This window comes from Salarias fasciatus, chromosome 20 (genome assembly GCF_902148845.1).
Source record: "Salarias fasciatus chromosome 20, fSalaFa1.1, whole genome shotgun sequence".
In the NCBI taxonomy this organism is placed as follows: Eukaryota; Metazoa; Chordata; class Actinopteri; order Blenniiformes; family Blenniidae; genus Salarias; species Salarias fasciatus.
In genome coordinates, this window is record NC_043764.1 from 19,688,955 (window position 1) to 19,706,753 (window position 17,799).

The following is a 17,799-nucleotide window of genomic DNA, read 5'->3' on the forward strand; positions in this document are numbered from 1 at the left end:
CATCAGCCGATCTGCAGTGCACTCCGGAAAGACGACCAGACAATATACCAACAATCTCATTTCTGCTCCCACGCCCTCTCTCCGTCTCCCAATCTTGCTTTCTCCCCCACAGCCCGGGGGTGTCTGCCTGGGAGGCACGTCAGCATGTATCTCCCTACAGTCTGTCTCTTTGCAACTGTGGCAAATCAATTCTTAATAAACCATCTGAAGGCTTCCTCTGCTATACCTTTCATTTCCCCTCCTCAAAGCTGCAGGGCAAATTAGCCTGCCAAGAGGATGATAGGGAGCAAGCGTCAGAAGAAAGCAACAGAGAGGGGGATGAAAAAAACGACCCAACACCTACAATTAAATTAACAAATCACTGTTCTTAATTAATCGGGGAATTACAAGAAGAACTGTGGGTTTGAGACGTGACTGACATGGCGAGGGCTCCCTGCATCTGCTTTTGTTGGTGCTGCTGGGGAGGGGAAGCGGAGTGAAGTAAAAGAAGGGGAGGAAAGGCAGATGAAAGCTTAATAAAAACTCTCCGCAGAGCCCCCTGAGCGGAATAGCGTGGCTGTTACCTCTACTCCTCCCCCCCTCCCCTTCCCTGGTTTCCCTCTTCCTCCCACTTTCTCATATCCCTGTCGTTCCTCCCACTGAAACTATCTCTATCCTTCACCTCGCCTCCCTTACCCCCCCGCCTCCCCCCTCCTCTCCTGCATGTTCTTAGACCTATGTTTGCTAATGAGGTGTGGGATTGACAGCTGGATTACACCATCACTTTGTAATCCTTTCATTTCTCTGTTTAGGATAATCACCCTCCAGACCCGAGCCTCGCCTCTGGGGACAGTCAACAATGTATGTGCACGCTTCTGGGCGTGCGCGTGTGACAGCAGGGGCGAATGCACTTATTCAATTGTGTGTGACTAAAAAAAATTTCCCAAAGCTCCAGTCATGAGAGAGCAATAAACATTCATTATCTGCAGCGTTCACTAAGGGCAGGAATGTGCCAATCATCGTGTAAGACCACCAAAAAGTTTGCTTCGCTGCACAATAAACCCTTGAATTTCACAGAATAAAGCTGCCGTTCTGAGCATTCACGTCAATCTACCTGCTGGCGAAATTTGAATGCAGCTCTTCAACTCCGTCTACCTCAGAAATGAGCAAACAGTTTTCTCTAGAAGATGGCAGTTCCTCCAGCCCTTCTCCTTCTCCACTGTTCCTCCTCCCTCCCTCTCTTTCTTTTTCCCCCTCACTCCCTCACGGGAGCTTGTTCCCTCTGCGGCCACAGTATTCACTTTGTTTTTGATCATTCTCAGACTCGGAGCTAGACAACTTATCTGCTACTCTACATTCTCTCGAGCCCAGAGGAGGAAAGCGGGGCCTTTTATTACCCTCGCTCTTTGGCTCTTCCTCTGATGTGCAGAAAGAGACAATAGTCAGATAGCGACGCGGAGAAGAAAACGACTTTGGCCAGTGTGCTTTTGAAAAAGCGGGTTGGTTGCGGGGCTTTAAACGGCTCGCTCGTCACAAACTTTGGCCAATCCGAAATCTCTGGCCTTTTCAGCCTTACAAACGGAGCAGCGCCACATTGTCACACACCAGTATTTGACATTCAACTCATGGCTCACAGTTGTGCAGAATATCAGCCAGTGGGTAATTACAGCTCTCCGCCGCGGCTATCCACTGTATTTTCAAACGAGTGTGTAACCCGGGAGTTGAAATGAACAACAGGTTAAGTTGGATACTCTACATGCCTTTAATTCTTCGGGCTCTGAGAGGAAGCAAAGACTACAAATGTCAGGGATCACGGCGGCAACGCAACAAACAAATTACTGCTCACAAACGCTTGCTGTAAAACCAGAAACGAGCAACCTACTGATCACTTGGTTGGCACAAAATAATTGGTTGTACAGAGCAGAGTGGAGGGTACCGTGTTTGAAATGGAGAAACTGCAGGAGCCACTGCGGTAAAAATCAAAAATAGACTCACTTCAGCACTGTGGAGCGCACTCTAACCCCAAAATTCAACAGCCATCATCAGTTTATAAGGGCATATATTCACTGCTTAGCGCGGTGCAAATGTTAACAGAATATCCGAGCTCCTAACACAGTGTGACTGCGGTTGTCAAAGCTATGATAATCTACCCCGATGGATTTTTATTTCAACAATTTGCATTTCATTGGGAGAGAAGTTCACCGTGAAATTTCATGATAAAAATGAGTTTAGTTTTTTTAAATGGAGGTTTAAAAGGAGTCTTTCCGAGCAAAAATTAACGTGGTAATGCTTAAACCACAACTAAAGTGTATAATAATTAAAATATTTCGTAGTTATTTCTATAAAAACAACTCATTCTATGTTGAGGATAAGCACTGCTGCTACAGTAAAGTGAACATAAAGTTTTCTAAACATTTTCTCTGTCAGGCTAAAGCCTCATGCACACTACTTGGGATAAAGTGAATATAGACAATGAATATAAAGATATTCCCATTTCATGGTCAACCTTGGATGTTTCTGTGGTACTTTTAGCAGGACATGAGGAGAGAATTTGCATCATCTAATTCTACTGTCATAGAGTGTATTTCCAAAGTGAGACAGCGCAACACCCACCCCCAAGCATCGCGGCTATATTTAGTGAGCCGATTAAAAAAAGAAAACAAGCCTCATGAATTGAATGCCATAAATCAGGTAGTTGTTTTGAAAATCATCCAATTTGCCGTTTTTAAGTTCAATGAAACAAGCATGGTGTCGCGCTGCGGGTTTTAACACGCCATTCACACTCGCAGTTCCAAAACAGTCGCATTGAAAGCTGCCTGAAGAGGTGGTCTGAGTACACACTCCGGTTCGGTGCGAGAGCAGCGTGAAAGCAGTCACTCCGGGGTGCACACCAACTGCCTTGTGTATTTACAAGTCTGAGCTAAAAATGCTCCTGCAGTCTGATGAGCTTCGCATTGTGGCTTGGTTTGTGAGAATACTGCATATGATCGCACAGGGTGAAGGATAACACCAACAACCGAACATGGAGCCAAACCTACTTTCTATGCCTCGTTGAGCTCCGTAAACATGTGCACAGCACGGGATGCACGTGCCATGTTTATAAAAGCGCTTATAAAAAGGAGTTTCAGTCACTCTGAGCACAAAAGACCTAAAAACTTTGTGGAATATATCAAAGCATTTTGCACTTAATAAACTTGATGAAGCAGGAAGCCGGGAGCACAGGAAGGGAAGAGGGGACCTGGCGAGCTGGGCAGAACGCAGGCTGTAACGTCGTGCTCGTCATGTCATCGCGGCTCAGAAGCCGTGGAAATACAATGCTTCTCACATCATCAGAATGAGCAGGGAAAAGTGTGCGTGAACATGGTCCCAACCAACTGCAGTATATCCACTTACATCTTGGGCCCCACCAAACATTTCACACCACATAAACAGGTGTGAAATATTTAAAAAGAAATAAGAAGGATTTATTGTTACCTATAGTTCCTCTGAGTGAAATGTGAGAGAGTTTCAGCAAGTCCACCTCAACCTCAACGTTCCTCAACCCAAACCACTGGGAAACGCACGAGTTCTCTCTTAGGGGAAATCAATAAAGCCTGTCAAAAAAGCCAACATCTATCTTGACATGGATCTACAGACACTGTTTGCAAAGGCCAGGTCTCCTCTGGAAAATGCCTTTGTTAGCCCCTTATTAGCTTTTAGCCAGCTGAATAGCTCCGACCGACACCGTGGGACCCATCATTGTCTTCTGATTAATTAACATTACTGGCACTCTGTTTGTCGACCCTCAACTCCTCTATGCTTTCCTCTATTTCTTGTCCTCTGTGTTCCTCCGCAGCTTCCCAGTTCAGAGGCAATGATTTGACTGTGTGCTGAACTTAAGAACTTAATAGGGAACATTCACAAGGAGTTCAGGACACAATTAGTGATTACCAGACAGCCGTGTCTTCTGAGGGCTTCCATCCGCGTTTCATCCTCCCTTAACAAAGACAAGGGATCTTCAAGCAAAGGGAATAGCATATGAGGCTGTAATACTCTTGGATTTGTCCGGCCCACAGAGAGATCATACACTTCTGCTGTTGATTAGAAAAGTGTGAGAAATGGACAGAAGTATCGTTAATTAAAAATAATGATCTGATCTCAGTTTGGGGAAGCTAGGCAGAGTTGAGAAATAATGGAGAGCTGGGTTAGAGGTGAGAATACTCAACCGTTTTCCATATTCTTTCTCCACCGCTGTTATGAGGCGATTTTATGACAATGGCTGTAAATGAGCTTTTAGTCCACTTCTCTTTAATTATGTTTTTGCTACAAGAAGCCAGTTTTAAAGATTCTGAGAAGAGGAAAATTACCCAAAGTGAACTCATACATTTTTAATTTTCCAGCACTAAAAAAAGCAATAAAAATAAAGACTTTCTCGAAACAGTGAGACAAAAGAAGCTTCAGATGCGAAACACTGTCACCCTTGTCTCTTCCACCGCCACTGCCTGCCTTCATCACAACAAGCCGGCGAGAGAATAAAAATAAAAATGTTAGCGCCGCGATTGGCTGGAATTTATCGCTTTTTTTTTTTTTTTTTTTTTTGGTTGCGTTCACAGTGGCTTCATTTCTAACTGAATCAATTAGGCTCTCATTAAAAATGCTAGCACATACAAACAGAGGCAGTGGAGGAGTCTGGAGTGAGTGGGCAGGCTGAGGACACCAGAGTGTCTGGGTCCACGCCAAGACTAGATCGAAGTGGTGGGCGGCCCGGGAGGGGAGACTTGGATCCCGTTTGTTTTAGAGTGCCATCATGGATTTCTTCTTTTCTTTGTGTTTTTTTTTTTTTTTTTTTGGGGGGGATGAATGTAAAACAGCATCCAGCACCATATATGATAATGCGCTGGCTGTTTCGGGGAGCAGAGTCTTATCTTTTCCTTCCCCTTCGGTCCCGTTGGGAGGAAAGCGCCTCTCTCCGGCTGCGCCACCCTCAGCTTCGCCCTCCCCTCCGACAGCAGCCTCGCTGAAGGACATGGTCAGAGTGACTCTTGAGCAAAGAGAAAACAGCCTTGTAGGCTTATCATTATCCTGCTGGTGTAATCCCTGTCCGGCGCGTCCCGGCAAACCAACAGCCCCGGGAGCGCCCCACACCGCCCGCACGCCACAACATGAAAAACTATCTCAACCAAAGGGAACGGGGACACCTTACAGCAGACGCTCTGCAGCCCTGATCTGACAAAAACGCCCCCAAAAAAGCTAATTCTTCCTAACATTAGTGTGTGTGTGTGTGTGTGTGTGAGAGAGACAGAGAGAGAAACAGAAAGAGAGAGAGGGCATGAGAGAAAGAGAGCGAGCGAGCTAGTAGTGTCCCCTTGTCACCGAACAGCCTTCACAGCCCATGCAGACCATCTGTGCATTAAAGACCTAGAGTCCACGTAAAGTATTTTAATGGGTTTAATGTCTTCAGGAGGGCCATAACCTTGGTCCTGCAGAACCCCAGAAGGCCCATCACAGCAAGGCAGGAGGTCTCTTAATGTACTAAGCAGATGACAAGGATGCAGAGTTCACACACACCACGGAGTAACTCAATCTGTAGGAAGTCTCCAACATTTTTTCCTCAGCTCCCTTGTCTCCTTTGTCCCACCTCTCAAAACAAAAGGAGAAGATGTCAAAACTCCCATTAAATAATAATATCTTCCACCTGTTTTTTTTCCCCTCTTTATTCATTCTCTCCTGCTCGCCTTTCTAATGGCCAGCTTGTAAAAACCTTGAGAGAACCCACCATGCGCTGAGCACCAGTCACCAAGCTCAGCGCACAAAACACACTGGTGCACAAAACGCACACACCAAGCCTTCAAAAGCACATATCCAGCCAACAGCACGGTTTCCCCAAGCCTAATAGCATTATTCAAAAGACACTCCTGCAGGTGTGCAGTGGAATCCCCCACACTTCCCACATCTACGACTTGTTTTTCTAACAAACCAGTCGATCTAGGAGGAAAAAATAAAAAAGGGTAAATGTCCGCCTAAATCATTCCAAACGAGTCTCTCTGGAAAATTCGCACAGAATTTCCTTTCAAGTAAGAAGCGTACATCAAGCATAGGATTACACGTCAGGTGACGATTCGTCAGCTGGATATTTATAAAAGCTCCCTCGGGTCAGATTAGCCTTTGGCCTAAAGAGCATAAATCTGCACTTCACTATATTTTTAGTGTCTGCACCGCTTCGCATGACGTCCGGCGAATGTCGGCCTCATGCTTCTTTGTAATTCATAACCGCTGGAAACGAAAAAGTCTGCTCCTGTCACAATGACTGAAGAGCCAACCAAAAATTAGCTATGAAGCACGTAAAGATTTAAACAGATGGTGAGGACAGACTACAGATTTGTGCTGTTGTTTTGCTTTTTAACAGGGATTAGAATGCTATAAAGAAGCGAGCTGCAGTGAGTCTCTTAGAGGACCGGAAGGAGGTAGGACTTAAGAAATAATTTAAATGAAGTAAGATACCTTGATCCAAAACTAATGAGGAAAGACAGAAAACAACGCGCATGACTTGGGAATCCAGAATACAGCAAAAGGACAAGAATCCCAAAATTGCATAATCTCCATCAGGACGACTGTGAGCTGTCGGCCCAGATAACACTGCGAGCTGTGTGCCGTGAGAGTTAAGGCAAAAGGTAAACAGGAAATCAAAACAATCAGATTCTGTTTGAGGGTGAAAGGAGCGAGGGGGAAAAGTGATGTATTGTCCATCCCTAAGGAGGGTGTGAAAAGAAGTGATATCTTTTATTCAGGATCCCAGGAGTCACCTCTTCCAGGCCGACTCCTGTCCCCTCATCATCGGCTCTCTGAACCAGTGAAATGTGTGAGCGAGCTCTGGTTTGTGGGGAAGAAGGACAGGGGATGTTCTGCTCATTCATGGTGCATTATTAAATCCTAAGGCAGAGGATCCTATAAGGTTATTTGTGACGGTGAGCCATTTTTTCCATATGAAAATAGCTCTGTGCATTAAACTGGGGGTGAAATCAATACTTACTGTATATCAACTTCAGCGCTTCAAGTTGAAAAATGATGTTCAGAATACAAAGCCTACAGCAAAGTAACAGCCAAGCTATTGGATTTTGAAAAATCACCTAAAGCCTTATAGGAAAGCTTCACAAGCCAAGGCGAGTGAGACTCATCACCCAGGGCCTTCTGGGTGCCCGTTGGAAGAGATTTTTGGAAATATTATCCGGGAGAAAATTACAGCTTTGAACAATTTGTTTTATTCAAAACGAGAAAAAAAAGAAAAAGAAAAAACTCTTACATGCAGGCCGTCTGGTTTTCTGGCTATTCGTAAAGCAGGCAAAGACCAGAATATTCTGTGAATGTGATGGAAATAAGGTGTCACTGAAGGCGCGGGGAAAGGATCTGGGTCAGGGAAGCAATGGACAGATTTAAACGGCAACAACCGCACAGTGAGCCTCTAAGAAACGGCAGCGTATAAAGACTTTGCGACTGGCACGGGATGTGTCGGCAGGTGAAGGAGTGAGAAAGTGAACGTACACCTGTGTGTGGGGTTAAACCGGAGTGATGAGTGCATCAGGAAATGTATTTACGAGCACAATGGCAAACCTGAGCCGAGCAGGAGGGGGATGGAGCCAGATACGGCCATGTTCATACAGACATTTCTACAGTTTGCTCTGCTTGATGAGTTGCTGAAAGTCTCGTCTTAAAATGGATCCAAGCATCGGAAAAAAAAAAAAAAAAAAAAGAGTGTTGACGGCACACAAAATATCCTGTCCCTCCTGAGAAGCTGCTCTGTGGATGTCAGCATCCATATAGCTCAGGCACTGATATGTCCCAAAAAGAAACCGGCACATCACACATCAGAACTGAACAAATCTGTCTTTCAACCCCTCCCCTTCACGCTCTCTCTTGGTCAAACACACTCAGACAAACACAACAAAACACAACAACACACAGTTGCACCTACAAAAAAAAGTCACGACTGCCCAAAACCACCAGTAACCCAAACAAAGTCCAAGGTCAGTGGAGTGGGCTCACTGAGCTGAAACCGCCGTCCCTGGCTCTCATTACCAAACCCAGAATCAGCAGAGGGATGCAGGAGGGACACGCGAGATGAGGGTATGTTTGCCGGCTCTGTTTATCTGTGCGAGTCTGGCGAGTGTCCAACGCTCAGTCTCTCATCTGTGGGATACAAAATACTCCAAACATCGTGACAGCAGCTATCCAAACATCAACCTTCAAATTATTTTAACAACTGATTGTTTTTTGTTTCCGGCATGGCGGAAACAGAGCGGGAACAGAAATGTGTTCAGTCTGACTGATGTTCGGTAAGTTATTTCACAGCAGAGGAAACAGATTTGACTGTGAGCGGCGCATATGCGCGCGGTTCAAACTGCCATTTGGGTTTGCCGGAGATTAACATGTGGCGGTGCGTCGGGGATGTACGGCTGAATATTCTGTGATGGCTTCAATGGAAACCAGGCACGAGGGGGATTTCTTTAAGTGCTGAATACAAACACGCTGAGCTCGGTGAGGGGACCTGCTTGTCCGGGGTGCAACCTGCCTTCAACCAGAGTCGGCCGGGATCTGCTCGGATGGATGGATGGAAGGATGGATTCACTTCTTAGTGACATGGTTTTTTTTTTTGTTTTTTCTCTTCTTCTATTCGTCTGGAGCCCAATCAGATTGCCTGTGCAGAAAAGCTGTGGACCCCCCCCCCACGCTGAAATCTGATTTTCCCAAACATTACAGTGAAGCCAACTGGCAGCCTCACCCACTCTCACCAACATACAAAGGCAGCAGCCGAACCAAATGAAGGCAAGGGATAGTTTCCCAGGTCTGCTTTCCATTTTAGGAAGTGTGTTAATAGGGTTTTATTTGACATGTGAAAATCTCATTTTGACAACTTCAGAGCAGCCAAAGCGTCGGGCCCCCACTGCGGATTCTGGCGCCAGAGCCCAGTTTGGGAACCCCTCTCTCTCTCTTTTTTTATTTTTTCCAAGTTATTAAAACATGCTTATTGATTTATGGCTACATGCAAAACAAAATGTTCCTATTAAATCTGTAAATTGATGCTCAACATGATGGAAGATGGAAAAGTCAAATAATAACATCACTATCAAAAGCTGTGATAAAAATCCAGACATATAATCTGCCAAAGCCCAGTTTTAAATGTGTTTTTCAGTCATTACTGATAACTGGCTGGGGCTTTCCAAATATAGAGATAAAAAATCTATTCTCAAAGCCTGAACAATGCAGGATTAATACTAATGTTTATTAGACAAACTGTGCTCATCGATGAAAACACTCAGCTGGCTTCAACAGTCAAAATCTTTAGATCATTATCTAAATGAGCGTGATGATTAATTAAATAAATCACAAATGAACCACTGTAAGTAACTCCATCTAAATGCTGAAAATATAGATTTAAGGAAAATCGTGAAACTCTGAATGGCTTCATTTTGAGCCTCAACTATTTGCCATAGTTGAGACAAAATATGGTTTCATTTAAATCAGCATTGTGACTTTGCGCAGCAGTTTCGCTGTGGCTCTACCGTCATATTTTCCATGATGCTTTCAAAAAACAAAACAAGTCTTTCCCATTTTAGGCAATTTGGTGGATCAGGAGGACACAAAATTATCAAATGTGAAAAGTAGCACCCTCCCCCTCCACCCTGCTGACCTCCTGTCTAGACCCAGGCATCCTCCTTTTCATGGCCAAGGTCCTAGTTCTGTCCTTCCCATTATTCCCCCCAGTGGCGTGCGTGCGTGTGTGTGCATGTGTGTGTGCGTGTGTGTGTGCCATTACTCCTGCCCCCATCTGACGGTTTTGGGTTAAACAATGTTATTATTAAAGCCTTTCCAGAGCCGCTTCCTGCCTCCCTCCAGTGACACCCTTACCAACTATAAATCAACTGGCTGAGCCCTGTAAATCACATAGGATGTGTGTGCGCGCGTGTGTGTGGCAGGCCTGGCCATTTCAGCTGCGCACTCAAACACATATGACGGTGATGGCATTGCAGCTGCAAAGACGGGCCTATTATCCTGCCCGGATGTTTTTGAACAACAGAAAAAAAAAAAAAAAAAACTGACTCTTGTGCTTTAGTTGTGCTTCAAGAAAAATCTGCAGAAAAATGAGCTGAGATGTGCATGATTTACTGTTTGTTTATTTCTTTTATGAAATTCACTTTAGAGTTTATTAAATCACAAATTATGTAGTGCTCAGTCCAAATTCAATAAAAGCCCGTACTTCTTATGGTAAATTGAGTCATTAAAACTGAAAAGAACCTTGTTACACTTCTAAAAATAATATCATCTCTTTAGGACCAAACTGGAGAAACAATAACCTGTGAAATAAATGGCTCCCGTGCAGCAGTGATGGCTCACTCTATGATTGTTTGTGATTGTGTTGACACCCCCTGCTGGGCTGAAGACATCACTACCACACTGAGAGCAAGAACACCGACAACGTCCACATCCAATCCCGCTCCCAGCCAGGACACAATACAGTCGAGTTAATGAGACACTAACATTAAACCAGTGCCTTTCTCCAGTCTTCTGAAAGAAGACACAAACACACACAAAACAACTGGAAAAGAAAGTACTATACAGATGAGGGTAAAATACCCACGTGTGTGTCTGCATGCACGCACACACTCAGGAGAGAGAGTCTAGACAGTTGTATCCCCGCCAGGTCTCTGACGGCTAAGGAGAGTGAGAAATATATACCGCGCAGCTGCCGAAGACACAGCCGACCCACAAAAGAGCTATTGTGCGCCCACAGCAAAACAATACAGCTTAGCTGAGCTATGAGGAAAAAAACCATTGGGATCAATAGAGAATTGCAATTAGCCCACATTGGCAGGAGCAGTGCCAGATTAGACACAGGATGTCGATTCCATTTCCTGCACTATCGGGCCCTCAAAACTTGGTTGGCTTTTTTGTGTAATTGGAGCAACACATAACTGAGTAAGACACTGTCGTGTGAAGGTGGTGGCAGAAGGGACCCGTGTAATCAAGATGGATTCAAATATAATCGTGAGATTGAAAAGGTTCAGCGATCTCAAACAAGAAAATAACGTAGAGACAAGGAACATCCGCACCGGTTGAGGTAAGATAAAATTAAAGTGGTGTTTTGTGTGACGTTTCCATTTACAAGATTTTGAGAGGAAATTTTCAGTTTTATATCAGTTTTGCGAGCACCGCTTCATCAACCTGAAAAAGCCACACACACACCTCCTCTCGCCAGCCGCTGTGTCGTGAGGGTGAGTCCTGACAGCATGTAAAATAACTGGTTTACCTTTCAGGATGCCCTGGCCTTGCATTACATCCCTTGAAATCAACACAGAGTAGAAGCTTTGCGAGAAGCCGGGTCGGCAGGGACCTTTGGAAACGTGCTCCCCGTTATTCCCCTAGAAGGAAGAAAATAGTGTAAGACATCGATAAACATGGATTCCGTTGACTTTTTTTTTTCTTCTCCCCTTTGGCCGCAAGCCTGGGAGAAAATAAGCATTAAAAAAACAGCATTTAGCAGAAACATATTCAACAAGTTTATCAACAACTGTCATCCACTGCTGATTTAATACACAGTTAAATGTCTGTGATGCACTGTGGTGTAAAGGAACCAATCCCAAAGAAGTGAGGGCATCATTTGAAGTGTTGTGCTGAGAGCTGAGTGAGACACACACACAAACAACCACACACACACACACACGCCCAGTCTTGTATTTCTATCCTTGTGGGGACCGTCCATTGACTCCCATTCATGTCTAGCCCCTAACCCTGACCCTTACCCTAACCCTAACCCACACCACAACAAAGCCTAACCCTAAAGAAATGTTTTTGCACTTTTACTTTTTTCAGTAACAACAACATGGTCAAGAAAACACTGTTTCTCCTACTTAGGACCGGAAAAAGGTCCCCACAAGGCACGTCGTTTCACGTTTTGCTATCCTTGTGGGGACATTTGGCCCCAACAAGGATAGAAATACGAGAACACACACACACACACACACACACACACACACACAGGAAAACTGCATGAATGCAGCACCGTTTTCTCCCTCCTGACTGTGGCTCTTTACACTTGCAGAGGGATCCTGAGGAGAAACCGAGCAGTGCGCGCGTGCGTGCTTACGTGTGTATGTTTGTGTGCGTGTGTGTGTGTGCGTGTCTGCAGTCTTCACACGCTCTGCAGACAACTTTGCACCCTGCATTTAGTGCTCACTGCTGGTTAATTTAAACGATCTGACCCAGTCACTACATGCGCGCTCACTGATGTATGCGCATACGCACGGCGGTGCCAAGACCGGCTGGGAGAGCGAAGAGGAGACATTACACTCTCCATCTCCTCCTCTTGGGAGACGATGATGCCGGAATGAAACATCTCCGTGCTCCTGACGAAAGGCAGCGGCTGTGAGAGCAGTGCTGGAGCCGCTGAGGGAACATCCAGGGGCGACTCGGAGCGCCATTAGGAGAAGCCCACCGGCGCCGACTTAATTCAAGGCTTATCGATTAAATGACAAGAAAAGGTTGAAAAGCACATTGCAACTTCAGAGTTTAAACTTTTTTATGGGGATGCTGCTTTCTGGGGACACGGAGGGGGATGTGGTTGATGCTGGCGAGAGGAGTGAATGAGTTTGATGAAGACTATAACAGCGGGTGATTAAACAGCGCCGCAATTTAACTTGGACTGTAGGATATCGCGGCCGGGGCGACGGAGAAGGCAGTGATCAAGAGGAAACCTGGCGGAGATCAGCGGACAAAACCGGCTCGTTAAATCTCACTTTTCTTTAATTTTCCCTCTGTAATACACGGACATCCATTTGGGAAACCAATTAGCGCACTTGTGAGGGGAATAATGGGGCAGCGTTACGCGGCTGCAGCAGCCCTGTGCGCGGACTCCGTCTGGCTGCAGGACTTTATCCAAGGCTGCAGGAAAAAATAAATAAAGAAAAGAAAAGAAAGAAAGGAAGAAGAAGGAGAGGAGGAGGAAGAAGAAGAAGAAGAAATCTTACCCAGAATGTGTCCAGAAGAAGGGCTGCTGTCAGGACCAGAGCGAAGTCAGTTCTCATCGTGGCGAGCAAAGCGATCCAAAGGCTGCCTGGATGAAGGAACCAGAGAGAGGGTCGATCTGCAGATTCTTCCAGTAGAACTGTTTAATTCCCCCTCGTGGTTTGTTTGTCTGTTTGTTTTTTTCCCCCTCCTTCGGTCGGACTGCTCGTTCCGTCCCTCCGTGCCGCGCGCTCCGCGTGTGCCGCAGCTCTGGCCAGACTTTCCCCGGCTCTCTCGTGTGCAGGTGAGCGCTCCGCTCAGCACCAAGGCGCAGCCAGCGTCACTCTCCAACCCCTCCTCACCCGGCGCAGGAGAACTCCACACACACACGCACTTAAAGACACACTCGTTGGCGCTTTTTTGGATCAAACAGCCGCACTAATGACGTCTGTCCGAGGACCCCAGCATTTGATTTCACCTCCAACAGCATTAAAAAGAAAAAGAAAAAGAAAAAAAAAGAAATTGAACGCCTCTTTAGTTTTATGGTGGCATGAAAAAAGGCGTCTCTAAAGCAGGACTCCCCATGCCCACATGCATGGTAAACGCATTATCCGTTTTCCATCAAACTTCCAGACATGCAGCTTTGCGGTATCCCAAGCATCAAATTTCTACTAATAACTGGCTGCACAGAAAGCCAGTAACTCTGACCTCCTCTTTTCAAATGTTTGCTTGCCATTATATTGATTAAAACACAGTTATGTGGTTGTAATGCCATCTGTGGCGAGACTATGCTGTTCTCCAGGTTATCACAGACATCCACAACAACAACTGGACTCAAACCCAGAACAGGCTGACTGTGAGGTGGGCGTGCTAACCACTGCACTCTCCACTATGCAGATGTTTTACATCAGGGGCCACATGCTGAACTATTTTAGCCAAACTGGTAAAATTCTAAACGTTTTCCTTTGTTCAAGTACCGCTTCACTAACTTAACAGAAAACTGACATTAAAATGGACTTGAATTTACAATTTTAACATTTTTATTGATGCTTCCTGGTGAAAAAAACACTGCAAAATGTCCAAAACAATATGTTCCCCAAATTTGTGGCTCATGTTTTCCTTTTTTGAATTTTGTTACATCAAAGACGGTGCTTTATCTGGAAAATCTGCTGAAGATCTGGAATCCCGCCTGCTGCAGTGTCTCTCTAAAGACAAAGGCTTGTCATTTCCAAGAGCAAACTGTTTCTGCAGCCCTTCAGCATATATGTTTTCACAAATATGCAATCTCAGGAAAGCTTTGATGCTGCTCTGCTGGAAATAAGGCCGATAGTTTTCTCTGCTGAAGTGTTGGGTCTTTGTGTTTTGTTGGGAAATTGTGATACAGAGTAAATTAATTAGAGACAGCAGGTACTTCAGTGTTTCTGCACTTTGAATGATGTGCCCGTAGGCTAATATACCTTTTGGGGGCTGGTTTTGACCAGGGGGGTCATACGTTTGACACCCATGTTGACTTGCACCCCTAAGTTTTTGTCAGCAGCTTTTGAGTTTTGCACTGATCAGTTTGATATTGATGAGGTTTGCAGTGAGATGCTATAAATGCACTCTCGCTTATTTTCTGTGATGATCTGATGGGAAGAGACTTTCTGACAATCCATGTAAAGCACGATTCCCCCAGAGAAATTGAATTTCTTGACGTCTGTGTGTATCGTCAGTCGTCCAGGTAGGAGGCTTGCTGGAGAGGAATACAGAAACACCCAGCAGCTCTTGAATCTGCCTCCTTCATTCATCTGTTTGCTATACCACAGGTGTAAAACATGTGGCCTCAGGGCCAAAGCTGGATCACATCAGGGTCCAGTTCAGCTCTTGGATTGACTCTGAAAAGTGTAACAGATAGCAAAAGAAAAAAAAATGCCTGTGTTTTCCTGGAAATTGCGCTGTTTCCAGTAAGTGTCGAGGTAAGAATACTAGGAAACTCAGCTTTAAACAGCAGAATGCAACAAGCGTACAGGAAAGAGATCAGCTTTGAAAGCTTTCTACCTCAGCGTTAGAGAAAAGGCCATACCATGAGTGTGAGTTGGTGAAAATTACATGTTTCAAAATGAGGTGCATTGAATAGGAACACACTCAGGCTGCGCTCACTTTTTTTGGTTTCTTGCACTATAACTAAGGGAAAATTTGCAGTTGTTGACATTTAAAGGTTAATATGCCATCATTTTACCGGTCTGGCCCAATTGAGAGCAAATTAAGCTATATATGGCCCTGAAACTGAAATGAGTTTGCCACCTCTGTTCTACACCACTTCATCTGACTCTGGAGAACTGGAGTCGGTCCAGGCTGGACACGGGCAGGGCCCGCGCTGGACAGGTCTTCACTCCATCACAAGGCAAACACAGTGAGACACAGTGTCACACGTTCAGGCAATTTGCTGTCACCAATTAGCCTCTAATGCATGCCTTTAGAGGAAACCATAAAACTATTCAAAGAAATGGCCTTGGACTTGAACCAAACACCATCTCCTGTGAGGAGAGAGTGTTAACCACTGCACAACCAGACTCCTGTGACTCGATATTTCATAAAGTGACATTCAGCAGCAGTCTGCTTTTAGTAGAGATGTTTGCAATAGTGTTGCACTTTTATCACTTGCATACTTGCCATATGGAAAACTTTCCAAATACTCGTTTTTTTTATTCCCCCCTACAAATCTTACAATGTTTCCAACACTGAGACTACAGAAGAAAATCTAATCAAAAGAAAATATGAGCAAAAAAAAAAAAAAAAAAAAAAAATCAGTTCAAGGTTTTCCATCTATACGTTTCACAAAACAGTGAAGTTAGACTTTTTTTTTAAACTATTTTACTAAGAGCTAACAAGGCCGTACCCAAGAAATGCCTTGCATACAAGTGTAGCCTATTCTTTACAGTCCTCACTGTTAACACTGCATGCATCTGAACAGTGTGTTATAGCGCACATAAAGCCTTTTTCCTGAAGAAAGAGAGTGAAATCCAGAGTGTGGGGTGTCTGTTCGCACCCCTAATGACCTTTATATTCTCCTCTCTGATTGGCAGGCTGCTCTCTATATCTGCTTAGTGAGCCAATAGGCTCTAATCCGATCAAAAAGAGTGTGACAACTCTGCAACAGTAGGTGGCTTCCCAGCCAATTTTTATTATTTATTTTTTTTCCAAGTGACATACAGACATTTCACCACCTCTCTTTTCCCAATCCCTCGGTCCCAGCCATGAGCTCCATCATTTATATCCAGTCCCTTTTTCCTTCCTGATGGGCTCTGAGACACGGTTATGGTTTTGGTCCTGTTTAATACCGTGACTGGCAAGTCTTGCTATTTTTTCTCTGTGTCTGTGTGGCCCATAGTCGGATTCAGTAAAATGTTATTATCAGAATTGGGAAGGACGTAGCTTGCATTTTTTTTTTTGTACTAATGAAAAATAAATAAAGCTATGATTTAAAAAATTTACAGCAATATTTTTGCCGTTTTACATCCTCTCCCCGGGTTGAGCAGTTGACCATGAGAAAGTTATATTGCTACAGTGGAAATGGCTCTAAAAAGCAGCAGGTTTGCTTTGCATTGATGACATGTTAGAAACATCCTGAAGGACACTCATCACACGAGAGCCTGAACCGACGGAAAGTGCTTCTCTGCTCGTCCTCCCTGCATTTAAAGGACTCAGCTGAAGAAAATGAAAAATAACCTTATTTAACTGAATTAAAGATCAGCACCACAAACAACGCTCCTGTAGGTTTTGATTTAGAGAGCAAGATTACCATCAGTTTTAATAAAACAGTTATTAAAATAAGCCTGATGTCTGAAGGAACAAGGGCTGAACCGCCAGGCTGCAGCGATTCAGCAACAGGCCGGGGAACAACTGCAGCAAACACAAGGAGACTTTTTAAACAGCTCCTTCTCTCAAGTCATCAGTATGGCAACGCACGGGTCACATGTCAGGGTGGGCACGGTCGGCCCTAACAAGCCAGATCACAACAGTACAGAAGCTTCCCCCGCTGTGAGGCTGCGGTGGGAGGGGACGTGTTCACCGGCTGAGGATGGCACGATGACTGCAGACTAAACAGTGCCCGCGGAAAAACAGCACTTGTTGATGTGAGACTCCTCTGCTGGGAAAGTCTTGGTGTGTGTCCATCCCGAAACCTCAACTTACTACAGAAAAGGACTTTATGCTTTACTGAAATGTATGTGAACTATATGGTGGAGCCGACTTTGAACCTGAACACCACGGAGTTCAGTTTTGGATTTTTGTTTTAAGCTGTTATCCAGGGACTTTTTAGCAAACTTTAAGCGCAAGCTATTTTATCTTTCACTCATTTGTGAAATGATCAATTTATCATTATCAAACGTGATACATGAACCTAACTGAAATAATATTTGTTTTAAAATTAAGAGGTGAGGGTAATTTCATGTTTGTTTTCTGGACAAATTTCAAGTAAAACACAGAAATAAAAGATTTTGGTTAAATCCCGTATGACTGTACTTATATATATATTAGAATAAAAGAACAACAGCATGATGTCTTCATCCCAGTGCAACAGTGGACTTTCTTACCTGCTTTGAAATATTTGAAACATTTCTGTCTCCCTGTGTGGGATTTCTTAACAAAGAACATCACAGTCTCTGGACACAGAGAGGTCAAAATGCAATTTCAGTTTCATGATTTCAGCATAGTTTTTCTGCTGCTTTTGGATGCTTCAAACACGACCACTGAGCCTTCACTTGGTGGGTGAAATACAGTTTTATCAGAAATCCACGACGGTGTAAAAAAAAGGGAAGATTACTGAGCTGAACGTTTTGTTATGAGAAGATTATTCAACAGCCT

General features: G+C 44.5%; 1 protein-coding gene across 1 annotated transcript in view; it reads right to left on the reverse strand.

The window, feature by feature from the left end:
- The window catches only part of LOC115407531 (cadherin-4), a 230,361-nt gene extending 217,054 nt beyond the window's left edge, over positions 1 to 13,307 (reverse strand). Inside the window, exons 1-2 of the mRNA XM_030117896.1 lie at positions 12,978 to 13,307; positions 11,261 to 11,372 (exon numbers count right to left, since the gene is read on the reverse strand). Coding sequence (XP_029973756.1) covers positions 11,261 to 11,372; positions 12,978 to 13,034 — 169 coding nt within the window. The 5' untranslated portion in view covers positions 13,035 to 13,307. The remainder of the gene's footprint in view (positions 1 to 11,260; positions 11,373 to 12,977) is intronic.
- Between the last annotated feature and the right edge of the window lie 4,492 nt (positions 13,308 to 17,799).